The following is a 14,104-nucleotide window of genomic DNA, read 5'->3' on the forward strand; positions in this document are numbered from 1 at the left end:
AAATGACAGTGATGGGAACTATAAAGACATACCTTGTTCTTGAATGAGAATATTTTATACTTTAAATGTATGAAATGTCCCCTAAATTAATCTGTAAATTTAATGTGTTTTTTGTTGTGTTGTTGGGTTTTGTTTGTTTTGTTTTTTTACAAAATGATCTAGAAAAAAATAAGCATGAAAATATTCAGGAAAATCTGAGATAAACAGTAATAGTAGGTCATAAAATTTGTTTAAAATTTAAAGCTGCCCTGATAAGATGAGATGTTATAGTGTGGATCAGTAGGAAAGAATAGAGTTCACAATACCTTTGGGAAATGATGGAGGCTCTGTGACTTGGTGGTTAAGAGCCTTGGCTCTGGGGGCTTCCCTGGTGGTGCAGTGGTTAAGAATCCGCCTGCCAATGCAGGGGACAGGGGTTTGAGCCCTGGTCCAGGAAGATCCCACATGCCACAGAGCAACTAAGCCCACGTGCCACAACTACTGAAGCCCATGCACATAGAGCCCGTGCTCCACAACAAGAGAAGCCACTACAATGAGAAGCCAGTGCACCGCAACGAACAGTAGCCCCCGCTTGCCGCAACTAGAGAAAAGCCCGCGCACAGCAACGAAGACCCAATGCAGCCAAAAATACATAAATAAATAAATAAATTTATTTAAAAAAAAAAAAAAGAATCTGCCTGCCAATGCAGGGGACACAGGTTCGAGCCCTGGTCCGGGAAGATCCCACATGCTGCGGAGCAACCAAGCCCATGCACCACAACTACTGAGCCTGCGTGCCTAGAGCCTGTGCTCCACAACGAGGGAAGCCCACACACCGCCAAGAAGAGTAGCCCCTGCTCACCACAGCTAGAGAAAGCCCATGCACAGCAATGAAGACCCAACACAGCCAAAAATAAATAAAATAAATAAATAAATTTATTTAAAATATATATATAAAAAGCAAAAAAAAGAGCCTTGGCTCTGCAGTCAGATGATATCTGGATTTGAATCTCTTCTCTGCTTGTCACTAGCTCTGACCTTAAACAGGGTAACTTGCTAAGCTTCCTTTTCTCCAGCTGTACACTGGGAGTGGTAATAGAATCTGCATCTATTAAACGAGATTATACACCTAAAGCACTTAGCATGGTGCCTGTTCCATGATATATTTACATATATGTGTGTATGTATGTATATACAGTGTTTGTTGTCAACAGCACCTGTATAATGTGTTAAAGGTAGCTTGTCAAGTGGGTTCAAGCCCTGGTCCGGGAAGATCCCACATGCTGTGGAGCAACTAAGCCTGTGCGCCACAACTACTGAGCCTGCGCTCTGGAGCCTGTGCTCCGCAACAAGAGAAGCTCCCCCTCACCGCAACTAGAGAAAAGCCCATGCGCAGCAACGAAGACCCAACGCAGCCAAAAATAAAAAAATAATAAATTAATTTTTTAAAAAAAAGTAGCTTGTCAAGTCTGTTGAAATAAGATAGATTATTCAGTAATTGTTGTTTGAAAGAACAGAAAGATTTTAAACAAGTTAAACCATAGAAGTACTATTAGAAAGCATAGGTGAATTTTTTTTGTCTCATATGACAGACACCTAATTTCCTTAATGTCTTACAAAGCATTAAAAAAAAAGATGTACTACTAAGTAGTAAAATGATCAAAGTCAAAATAGAGTTCATACTGTGTTATTCTATTTATGTGAAGTCAAGGAACAAGCGAAAACTAAAAAAGTGCTGAGTGGTAAAGGGGAAGTGATTGGAATGTGGCATGAGTAAACCTATGGAGTGAAGGAAATGTTCTGTCTTGGATGGTTACAGGGGCATATGCAACTGTCAGAGCTTGTTTACCTGAACACTGATCCGTGCATTTTATTGAAAGTTAATTATACTTCAATTATAAAAATTGATAAAAGTGGTCCAAGGGCATGAGCATATTCACAGAAAAAGAAGTCTAAATGTGGTATTAAATTTAAATGATGCTCTACTTTCCACTTAAAGAAATGTAAGTTAAGATGCCAATTTTTAACCTATTATAATGGAAAATGATTTATAAATTTAATAACATCCAGTGGTGAAGAGGAGTTTTAAAAAGGTAGAGTGTAAATTGGCATGGGCTTTTTGAGATGGATCTTAGATTGACTTTACCTGTTGACTATGTATTTCACTTCTGTACTTTTTCCTGGTGATAGACTCGAAAAGATAGGTGTTTAAAGATGTTCACTGTGTCATTGTTTAAAACAATTCAAACTGTGAACAACCTAAACTGCCACCAACTTGAGACTGTAAACTAAATTATGGATCACTTTTATATGATGTGCAGCCAGTAAAAATGGATGAAGTTTACACAGGTGTATGAACTATTATGGAAATTTTTCCTATATAAAGAAAATCATTATATAAATGATTAAGATTCCATTTAAGTAAAAATAGTGTATGCATAGTTCCTTAAAGAATATATAAGAAATTAAACACTGGTTTTGAAATATTCCTTCTTTCTTTTTTTTCTTTTTTTTTTTTTGTTTGTCTGGTCTTGTTTTTAGGAAAATGTCTGATGAATTTTCGGTAAGTTGATGCATTTACTCTTCATAAGTTTTTTGGCTCTTAGAAAAAAGACATGGTCCTAACTGTGGGCCCTAAGTCTTCCAATGTAAAAGAGATGCATTTTGTGATTCTTGGTTTTTGTTTTTGTTTTTTTAGCATGTGATTTTGATAGATGATTTGCCCTAATTTACTTAGCTATGTTTGAAAATGCATTCTGTCGTATTTATTTCTTTATGAATCCTTAAGTAAAAAATTTTTTAAAGGGTTACTTCTGTTTTAACCTGATAGTGTTAATAATAGCCAACATTTATTGAAAATTACATACCAGGCACTGTGTTAAGTGCATTAAATGAGTTATCTCATTTAGGCCTCAGGTTAACCCTAAACTGTTGTTTTGAAAATGAAGAAACTGAAGCTCAGAGAGGGTATATAACTTGTTTGAGGTAAAGCCAGGATCGAGATCACACTATGTTAATCAGTTGTATTTAGAAAACTTGAGCTTCTCTGAGGAATTTGCATTGTAAAGCTGCTATTTGAGGTAACTCCTAAATTTTGTATTAAATGAGTTGTTTTTTAAAAAACTGAACCGCTTGGCTTTTGAAGAATCCCTGACCCTATAGCTTACTATCCTTTATGGGTTTGTAATTATGTTTGGCATTGCTTGTCCCTGAATAAGGTCAATAAGACACGCCTGTTTTGTATTCCAGTTGGCAGATGCGCTACCTGAACACTCCCCTGCCAAAACCTCTGCTGTGAGCAATACAAAACCCGGCCAACCTCCTCAAGGCTGGCCAGGTTCCAACCCTTGGAATAACCCAAGTGCTCCACCTTCTGTGCCATCTGGACTCCCACCAAGTGCAACACCCTCCACTGTGCCTTTTGGACCAGCACCAACAGGAATGTATCCCTCTGTGCCTCCCACCGGACCACCTCCAGGACCCCCTGCACCCTTTCCTCCTTCTGGACCATCATGCCCCCCACCTGGTGGTCCTTATCCAGCCCCAACTGTGCCAGGCCCTGGCCCCACAGGGCCATATCCGACACCAAATATGCCCTTTCCAGAGCTTCCAAGACCCTATGGTGCACCCACAGATCCAGCTGCAGCTGGTCCTTTAGGTCCATGGGGATCCATGTCTTCTGGACCTTGGGCACCAGGAATGGGAGGGCAGTATCCTACCCCTAATATGCCATATCCATCTCCAGGGCCGTATCCCGCCCCTCCTCCTCCCCAAGCACCAGGGGCTGCACCACCTGTTCCATGGGGCACTGTTCCACCAGGAGCCTGGGGACCACCAGCGCCATATCCTGCCCCTGCAGGATCATATCCCACACCAGGACTCTATCCCAGTCCCAACAATCCTTTTCAAGTGCCTTCAGGACCTTCTGGTGCTCCACCGATGCCCGGTGGCCCCCATGTGAGTGTTTAATTTGTTATTTAACATACAGTAATAGTCCCATAAGCACAACTGAAAGATTGTCTCCAGTTTCGGATGGAAGATTAGAAAGCTTTTAAACCTTTTTTAAAAAGGTGTGTGTATATTAAAAAAGAGTAACTTTCAAACTTCAGGTAAACTTAGGTAAAGCATTTATTTAAAAGGATGAAAACAATATTCCTGGTACTAAAAATAGAAAAATTCCCCAAATATCCCCAAAGACTTTGTAATGTAGTAAGCAGTGTCCTCAACAGCATCCTTGAGGTAAACTCAAAGATGTGTTTCATTGGATTTTTTTTTTTTTTTTTAACATTTCTCAGTACTGTTTTATAGCATCACACCAAAGCACAAGTTCACTAAAAGTAATCTCTGCCAGTCTGGCTAGATATAGACATAGATTTTTAGAGAATCCAGGGCAGTGAATGTGTAACGTTGCCCATCTTTCATGCAACTGTCCATAGTGTTTCTCAGCCAAGGTTTTGTTAGATCCTTAACAGTACTGATCTCAAGATTATATCAATCTGCATTGCCAATTATATGTAATGCTGTGTGCTTTACTGTCAGCCAAGCTGGAGTAGGGTTGACATCTTAGTTGAGGACCCTTTCTTGGGCGTATGACCAAATAGAAAAGCACCCTGTTTCCCTATGAACTGAGCCAAGTCAGATGCTCCATAGGGGCGAAAAAATCTATTTATTCTTAACAAAGTACTAATCAGATCTCCAACCAGATTAATCAAACATCCACCTCAATTGTAAAGGAGAAATACCTTAATAAAGTGCCCCTAAAACTTCTTTTCATTAGTGTAACTTTTTGCTCTCTATATATTGTCTTAAAAAATTATTTTTGTAAATTGTATGCCAGAATAAGTGAGATGATTAGCTGTTTGGCTTTATTAAACAATAAGTTTATTTTAAGCCACAGCAAGGAGCTAATCAACTCCATTTACAAAATCTAGAAGTTTACTTTTTCTTTTTTCTATTGCAGTCTTACCATTAAGTTAACAATGGATGAAGAGATGACGCTTTGCTTTTTGAAGTACATATATATATATGCACTTGAATGCATATATAAAAATTGCTGTTTCACTATTCTTAGAGGGCATTCATGAAAGAACAACTCTTGCACCTCTCAGAAGATATCTGCCTCTTGTGCTTGGATGTATAGTACATCTGATGGAAACAATCAGATAAAAATGTAAAAGTAAATCATTCAAATGTGATTTTTATTCGGTTTTTATGGAAAGTTAAAGTAATTAAGTATATTGAATAGCTCTTTGATACAATTTGTTTAAAACAAATTTTCGATTTGTTTAAATTATGAAACTAAATACTTATCACTTTTTCCCCTAAATAAACACACTTTGAAAACAATCACATTGTCATAATTTAAACAAATGATGCCTCTCAACATCTTGAGCTGCTCTATCTATAGGATAAATAAACCTGGTCCTTCTGAGGTTATCTTTTGGATATACATTTTAAAACTTGGTAATTATTGTCAGATGTTGAGTTCATTTTTATCCTTGAGCTTTTAGTAAAAACTTCATTTTGAGTTCCACCTGATTTATTTTTAGCCATATGGGTCATACAGCTCTAAAATCTGCCCTTTATGGAAACTGTTTTCTTTTTAATGCAGGCTAACATGTATATGTAAATTATATTCTTAGAGAATTGGTGATCTCTTTGTACTTGTAGAATAGATTATGATGTGTCCATATTACTTTGGAAAGAGCTCAAGGACGGAAATATTTCTCTCCTTTGTCTTGAACCTCAAACTAGAAGAGACCCTAGGAACTGCTTCATAGTAACAAGTAATTTGCATTCCCACAAAACTCTTCTACAGGACTCTTCCTGTAGCCCCCTCTCCCTCAGTTCTTTAGAAGGAGCACTTCCCTTCATTCCATCCTGATGCAGATAACTGGCACACTCTAGGGGTCTATCACAAACACAGAAGTTACGTTTAGAGAACCTTAAGTCATACAGACATGACTGTTCTCTTTGTACAAGTGTGATTGAAACACGTTACGTCTTTCAGAGTCTGGTTAAGCTATGTCATCATCTCTTGCATAGTTTTCCTGGATCTGTTTGTAACGTGCTTATGGCTAACAGTTCAGTTCTGTATTTGTTGACAGGTAAGACAGGTAAATAGGTAGAAGAATGAGTGCCATCCTCAAAAATTATTCTCTAGCTGTAACACTGAGAATAATCATAAAGTGTAGATCTCTGCAATTGTGTTTAAAGCAGTGTGACTGTGTTACTTAAAAATAAGTGGTGTTTGTAACCTCCAGAATAGCTTTTTGGCACCTTATCTTTAAATCCGATTTTTAGATTTGGGATAGAACTGACCATGTTATTTGTCAAATTTTGAATGTATTCATTAGGTTCCTAAAATGTATTGTGACTTTTTTGACCAGTATATGAGAGATTTATGCTGGAGCTCTTACCTTTGCTTAGAAATAAAATATTTAGTAGTTTATTTCTCTTACAGTTAAAATGTCAAGAATGCCAAATGCTGCCAATTTAATGGTTTGATAGCTACCTCCTTTTAAGAAAGCAAGATTGTCACCTTTGAGAGGAACATTCAGTCTTTAGGCCTCCCTTAAGTAGATGATAAATTCAGGCTTTCAGAATTGAAACTAATTTGTTTAGATATTTTCAGACTGGGGAATGTTAGACAGCCCTTTCATAGTGGCACAGTCTTTCTTTCACTTCTTTGCAGGGACAAGTGGCAGCTATCTGCAACACTCTTGGGATCTGTTGTAGCCTTCAGTTTATAAGGCAGTAGCCTTAGAAGGTGTCATAGCTTAACTTATCAATCAATATCATAATGTCATCTAACTCTGGAGGGATGAAAGGCAAAGTGAGATGGCAGCAAAGATATCTCTCCTTTTGGTTATTTTGGTTGTCCTACCTTGGAATAAGTTGACAACTCTGGCTTTAGATAAAATATTTAACACTAGAGAGGATAACGTTTGACTACAAGAAAAATAGGTAGCAAGTTTGGGAATCTCTTATTGTGGAGACCATTTACTATCAGAGAAAATCTTATGCTAAAGGATTTAAAGGGCCATGAATACAAGATCTGGAATTATTACCCCTTATAAGTATATCAACTGCTGGTGACCCATACTGCCCAGTGTGTCCTAGATGATACTGCTGTTTTAAACTTGGCTTTTTGAGGATTTTCCAACTGATTTTTGGGAAATTTTTTTTTAATATAAGAATTGAAATCAAAGGGAATAGAATTTACTTTTACATTCTTTTTAATTTTCAAGCATCATTTCTCAACTTGAGGGAGGGGCATCTCAATTCTTGTGGGTACTTGGGGGCAAAAGGTATTTTTAGGTTCAGGGTGGAGTTAAGAAAAGCAGAAGTTGTTTCAAGGGAGGAATGGAAGAAAGCATCTAAGAAGGTTTTTGTCTTTACAAGGGAATAATGTTGCTTTTAAAACAAGTTATGCTAGGCTGAGATTGGTTTGTGGAAGAGACTGCTTGTTAGAAAGTATGTTTGGTCTTAAAGGAATATGAAGTACGGAATATGCTGCCATTTGGACTTTCAGAGCAGGAATTTTAAGATAAATTTGATGGAGATAGTTGAGATGTGTTGAGAAATAGTGTCTCTGAAGTTAGAATCTTAGATTTTGAAATTTTGAGCCTAAAAATGACAATGAAAAATTAAAAGTATAGACCTTAGGTCCTCATTCACACACTCAGTCCTCAAGAATGAAGGCTCCTTAAAGGAGTGCTTACAATGCCTTGGGTTGTCTGAACTGGACCCGGCCTGACACTTTTTCATGCTTTTGAAGATGGCTGTTTACAGCTGTGACTCCATAGCCCTGTTTTCTGTAAAGTAATATATTGATTATTTGGGAATAGACAATACATTTTTTTAATTACCCAAGGGCCTCCTTCATTCTTTGTCAGTTTTACTGTTTATTGTTTTCAGTAGAGAATAATAAAAGGGCAGAGAAGAAAGGGGGTGAATTTTGGGCCTTGGTCTGTCATACCACTACAATGGGATATTAGAATATTTTCTAGGAAAGAAGTCAGTTTTCCCCCTGCTTTTTTTACCTTGCAGTTATTAGTGCTACCTGTTGTAGTCAGATGTACAGCTTTTGAAACTATTTGTGTGTATCAACATAGCTACTCAGAGTTTCAGTTTAAATACTGTGCCTAGTTTGCATATCAATCAGTTGCCTACACTTCCAAAAGATTCGTGCCACTGTCTTCCTTCCTCACCCTGAATAATCTAGTGCTAGATTTATAAAATGCCTGGTTTATAAACCTTGGAAATTCAACCTAAGCACAGACCTTCAAGTGTTCAAGTTCTTGAAAAGCGTAAGGCTTGCTTCAGATGAATCACACTGATGCACTGTACTGTGCATAGAAAGTGGTGGGTGGCTTTCAGGGAAGACTATAATTTTATCTTAATAAAGCAATATGTAGTATTGAAGACAGACACTTTTATTTTCAGAATTCTGCCAAGTAAAACAAAAATTGCCAATAAAATAATCAGTATTAAAGAAATGGCCATGCAAGCTTCTGGCAATAGACAGCATCTGAAAACTGCATTCATTCAGCAGACACTCAGATGTCAATGATCCAGGTGCTTTGCCAGATGCCAGAGATACAGAGACGAAGAGAATGCCTGTCTTTCAGAGGCTTACAGCCTAGGGGGAGGCATTACCGAATTGATGAGTACATCCAGTATTAGTTTACCTGGACAAACATATTTTAGTATTGCCGCTGGTGGAATTTATAGACTAGCCTTTGAGCATTTAAAGAACAAAGTAGGGCATACCTTTTTTTAAAGTAAGAAAATGCTTTCAAGACTGTAGTGTTTGTCAGTGCAACTATCAAGAGTGCAAAGTAATGGGATGTTTTTCCTGTGATTTTCCCCTGGATAAAGGCACTTTCACTGCCTGTCACTGATCAGTAGATCCTGATTTATTGCCATTAAGCAAACTTGACTTCTTATGCGTGTTCTATAAAGCATTTTTTTCTTGATATTTTTGTATTTTTTCTTGATATTGTGAGTTTTTTCATTGACTTAATAATGACAAATTTAATGTATGTAATTGTCTATGCATTTTAAGTTAAGCTGCCTAAAATGTGATTTGACACATACACATTTGTTTGTATTATGAACTGTAAGCAATCTGTTTGAGATGTTAGGTTTTATCACCTGCTGCTGTATTTGTAAACAAAGACAAATGTTGCTTTAAGACGTAATTATAATTAGGAATAGTCTATGGATGTGATACTTGATATTTTCTAAGATAAACTTGTTTGCTTTTGTGTATTACACCTGAAAAGTTTTTTTTTTTTTAATGTATTTTCATGGTTTCACAGTTTTTCCATTTATTTTAATCTTTAGGCCCAATTCTGGGCTTCCCAGAGCAAGTCCAAAGCTTGATTAACTGCAAATTTGTTGTCATAAAGAGAGAAAGAAAAACAGCCCGAGACATCCCTCTGTATGTGATCTGCCATTCACTAAGGCATTTAAATAGGCTGCCTGGGAACAACCCCTCCTCCACAAACCATCTTTCAGCAACACATTGTCCACTGTGAGGATTTCTTCTTCTCCCTTCAAGGCTAGCCTTGCTTTGTAACCAAGTTATCTACACATGAAGTCAGGGAACTTTCCCTATCTGCCCCTGGTGCCACCACCCCGCTTTCTTTTACGAAAGATACTGCTATGCCTGTAGTAAGGCTCACATTATTAAACTTGGTGTATAGTTGCTGTTTTCTTTCCACAGGGGGTTTGCTAGCCTTTCTTGAAACCCATTGTGAGTGGGGCTATAAACAAGTGAATAATTTGTGGTATATTCTGTTTTTGGAAAGGATTTCTGCTGTTTGCCTTTGGACAAAAAAAACATAAATTTTTAAAGTTGCATTTGATGTCTTAACATATCTCCTAAAAGTACCCACCTAAAGTGGAGCTGTGAAATAGGTAGTGAAATATAAGATCACTCTGGAGCAGGGCTGGGGGTTTCCCATCGTGAAAAGACATCCCTTTGACCAACACATTCTTGCCTGGGTACCTGACACAAGCAAGTTCTTTTTTTACCACCATTTTAAAACTTAGCACTAGTCCTTTTGCAACAGTCCTTTTGCAAAATAGAATCCTAACTATAAGCTCATTTATTTTAGATAAGACAAGGCAATAGAATTCTAATACCAGAAGAGAATTTGGGCCTTCTCATAGAGTTTGTTCCTATCGCATTTGAACAGTATTCTCAATGAGGGCAGGTTTTTATGTTGATGCATTAAACAATTTCTTTTCATACTATATCTTGCAGTTCTCTGGGATTCCCAGAACGAGGAGGAGACAAAGCAGGTTCAGCTTAGTTCCTCTCTGCTTTCTCTAGAGCAGTTCCACTGTATGGCAGTTTGGGCTGCCATAACAAAATACCATAGGCTGGGTGGCTTAAACAGCGTAAATTCTTATGGTTCTGGAAGCTAGGAAGTCCACGATCAAGGTGCTAGCTAGTTCAGTTCTCAGTTTCGATGAGAGCTCTTCCTGGCTTGCAGATGGCTCCTCACTGTTTCCTCCCATGTGGAGAGAGAAGCAAGCTCTCTCAGTTGTCCCTTTTGATACAGACACTAATCCCATCATAAAGGCCCCATCTCCAAATACCATCATGTTGCAGGTTAGGACTTAAACATGGATTAGGGTGGCAGGGGCACAATTTGGTTCATAGCACTTACAGATAAGATGTTTGAGGGGACACAAAGTTTTGCCGCTTTTAAATTCTTAAAAACTATTGTAGATGACCACATCTCCTAGTTGAGGTTAGCTAAAATCAATCGAATCTCCATCCATCTAGAATTCTAAGCTATGCTTAAAGTGTTAGTGTCACACAAGAAAAGAGGATTATTTAACATGAGTTTTTGCTCCGCCTTGTTTTATATTAGGCCTTATTTTTTAAGATGGTCATTTGGATGAGCATTCCTTAAAGATAGGTAGGTAGATTTAAAAGACAGCCTTTTTTTTTTAGGGATAAGGAAATCTTTAAAAGAGGTTAAGTAGGGCTTCCCTGGTGGCGCAGTGGTTGAGAGTCCGCCTGCCGACGCAGGGGACACGGGTTCATGACCAAAATCCCAAGGTCTCCTTACACGACAATGGCCTCAAAACAGGGTTTGTCTACTAGATTATATTTTGCTCAGATATCCAGTACCCTTTATATGCAGTTCCTTGATTACCAATCTAGACCCTTGCCTTTTCTCTTCCACAAGACATCCTGACTTGTTCTTGTCCCCTTAACCACTGAGTAGATTCCAAAGCTATGGGAAAACTAGGAAAACACTCAACTGGTTAACTTTTTAGATAAAGAGGCCAAGTTAAACTGAGCTTCATGTATTGTCCTACTTCTTACCCAGCTTCATTTCCTGGGAGCTAGTAACTATAGCTCTTCTGTACACTTTACATACTTTAGCTCATGGAACTCTTCACACCCTGCATTTGAGATATACACAGTCTAGGAGAAGACAAGTCTAGTTGACTGTTGAAATGCACTGTCCCAATTAAGTCACAACAAACCTCTAAGACAAGGACAGTTCTTAATCCTCATTTTATAGATGATGAAACTACAGCTAAGAGGTAGAGATCACATAGCTGGTATGTTATGGAACTGAGAATCCTAGGTGTGACCGATAACAAAGCTTTGTTCTGTTCCACTTTGCTGCAGAATGCTGCTTTCCTAAGAACAGGTTCTCCATCTTACACGTGCCTGCCATGGTTGCCTTAGTGCTGTAGTTCTGCTTCCAAAATTATATACCTGGAAAGTCACATCCATCTAACATGTATTGAATGTTATGTAGCAGACCTTTCACACAGTTTATGTCACTGAATACGTTTCATTAGATATTCACTTTAAAAATCTAGTGTTTGTTTGAAATGTATATCCTTAGTGTCTGGTGAATAAGCACAGTTCTTAAACTGCTAACTTGGAGAGTTGTATTTTCACAAACAAAGACAAATAATATTCAGAGGTGTAGCATTAAGAGTAGGTTAAAATATGGATGTGAGAATTGTTACAAAAGGTACTGGATGATCAAATCACTGGTTTCAGCCCTACCGATTATTGAAGACACTGCTTATCCAGCTGCCCCAAAGTGGGAAAGGCTTGGACAAGGCTGTCAGAGCGGCTGAGACAAAAGAGGTTTCTGTTAGTAGTAGATGAGCAGCCAAGATGTACAGGAACTATACAGGGGGTGGGAGAGTCCAAGGGAGGTTCTACCGAGTATGGCTTGACAGTTCTTTTTTTAAACTTGCCGATGCAGGACATGCTAAGTTAAAACATCTAAACTGTTGCTTAGTTACTGCAACACAGAAAAATCCCAAGTACTAAACTTAATGAATACCTGGATCCCTTCTTGACTGCGCAAAGAAATCTTTACTAAAAAAGCCCAAACTACATGACTTAACGATCAGGACTCAGTACTTGGGCTCTTTATAGAAGGGGGATGAAGAAGATTAATGTAAACTAGGAGAAGCCTGTTGACAAACTTCACAAGACTTATCTGAAAGGTGGTAACAAGTCTCCACCTCTGGCAAGTCCATAATAGAAATCTGATCAAATTCTAGAATGCAGTTTTTCATGGTTCAGTGAGCAGCACAATTGCTAGGGATTCAAGGGCAGAGTTTTTAGTTTTGAGCTCAGCCTGGCAGTGTGATTTGGTACAGTTGACTAGCTTCCTGTGCTGATTTACCTTATCTATAAAACAGATAATAATGCTCAAAATACTCAAAGCACCAGGAGGGAAAAATGGAACATTCTTTCTTGGAGGGATTCTGTTTAGTGTATTAGCATTAACTAAAAGATTACATATCTAATATATAGTATCACTGTTAATGCTTTTTAAAAAAATCAGATTGTCAAGCTTGAAGGCTGAAATTTACACAATGTGATGATATATTTATTAAACACAAAGATTGCCTTATAAGTGGCCATACATGCAAGTTTGCCTGGGACAACTCTGGTTTATATTGTCCAGGCGTAATTATTAACAGTACCCTCCTTGCATTCTCAAAAGTGTCCTGGATTTAAGGATAAATTATATGGTTATCTTAACTATAACAAAATAGAATGCAAGTGAAGATTTTCCATGTTTGTTTCCTGAGATAAAAAACATCCTAAACATGTTTTAGCATAGAATTAACCTTTCCTTCACATATATTATCTAGGGTGCAACTTATACTGCATCTTATAAAGGTGAAGAAAAATATCCCTGTCACTTAATTGCAGCCACAATTGTCTTCAGAAAATCCCCAAAGAAGAGAGCACATTCTAGTCCTAGAACAGGAAGCCATGCCTTTTTTAAACAGAGAAGCTAGATAGAAAAGGGGAGATGGGAATAAGGCTTCCTACTTTTCTGGGCATCTGTCTAAAGATTCTTGCCTCATAGCCTCAAATGTGTTTTTTCCCGCCCCCCCCATTCTGAAAGCAATTTCCCATAAAGCTCCAAGTTCTTTCCTAACTTAATCTTCTCACAAACTCAGTAGCACTGAAAATCATGTCCAGTTTTGGGGGTCTTTAGCTGCTACATACAAACATCACTAAATCTCTGGGAGAACTGCATTACATTTCCTCCAGTCCTGGGCTGACATGAGTGTTTCTAATTCACAATAATGGTGGAGGGGAGGGGACAGTGAAATTATTATTTCATAGGGTCCATTAGTGGCAGGAAATAAATGATGAAAACTTAAACCATTTCAGAAATATCTGTTGGGTGTAGTAATAGTTTTCCATTTTTTGCTATTTAAGCACATTTTTTAATACTAGAACTTGGGATCTCCTGTAAGGATTCAGTGCTTCAGGGGTTGCCACGCTAGTCTTCATCAAGCTGTTGGTAGAATGTCTGCTGCCACGACCAAGTTCTCAGAACGATCAAGTTCTCTCACATGGCTGCATGGCGAAGTACTTGGAGTTGCTGGAAACCATGTTTCCTCGGTGCTGGTGTGCTAGCACTCCCCCTCGTCCCTCCTGCAGTTTGAGTCCTGCCCTTTACCACAGGCAGCGGCTTCTTAGCTTAGCATTCCGACAGCGTTGCCCTAAAAGTACATGTCCCCCACGGTGGTAAAAATCAGTTTTGCATGTTGACCACAATTTCGTGACACATCTGTTCTCAGCACACTATTATGCTGC

The 14,104-nt window shown here is 38.2% G+C and overlaps 1 protein-coding gene across 1 annotated transcript in view; it reads left to right on the plus strand.

The window, feature by feature from the left end:
• MAPK1IP1L (mitogen-activated protein kinase 1 interacting protein 1 like) overlaps positions 1–9,849 on the plus strand; it is a 15,712-nt gene extending 5,863 nt beyond the window's left edge. Inside the window, exons 2-4 of the mRNA XM_024734738.1 lie at positions 2,521–2,542; positions 3,229–3,936; positions 4,940–9,849. Coding sequence (XP_024590506.1) covers positions 2,525–2,542; positions 3,229–3,936; positions 4,940–4,951 — 738 coding nt within the window. The 5' untranslated portion in view covers positions 2,521–2,524 and the 3' untranslated portion in view covers positions 4,952–9,849. The remainder of the gene's footprint in view (positions 1–2,520; positions 2,543–3,228; positions 3,937–4,939) is intronic.
• Positions 9,850–14,104: the final 4,255 nt, after the last annotated feature.

Source organism: Neophocaena asiaeorientalis, unplaced genomic scaffold (genome assembly GCF_003031525.2).
Source record: "Neophocaena asiaeorientalis asiaeorientalis breed wild unplaced genomic scaffold, Neophocaena_asiaeorientalis_V1.1 scaffold547, whole genome shotgun sequence".
Taxonomy (NCBI): domain Eukaryota; kingdom Metazoa; phylum Chordata; class Mammalia; order Artiodactyla; family Phocoenidae; genus Neophocaena; species Neophocaena asiaeorientalis.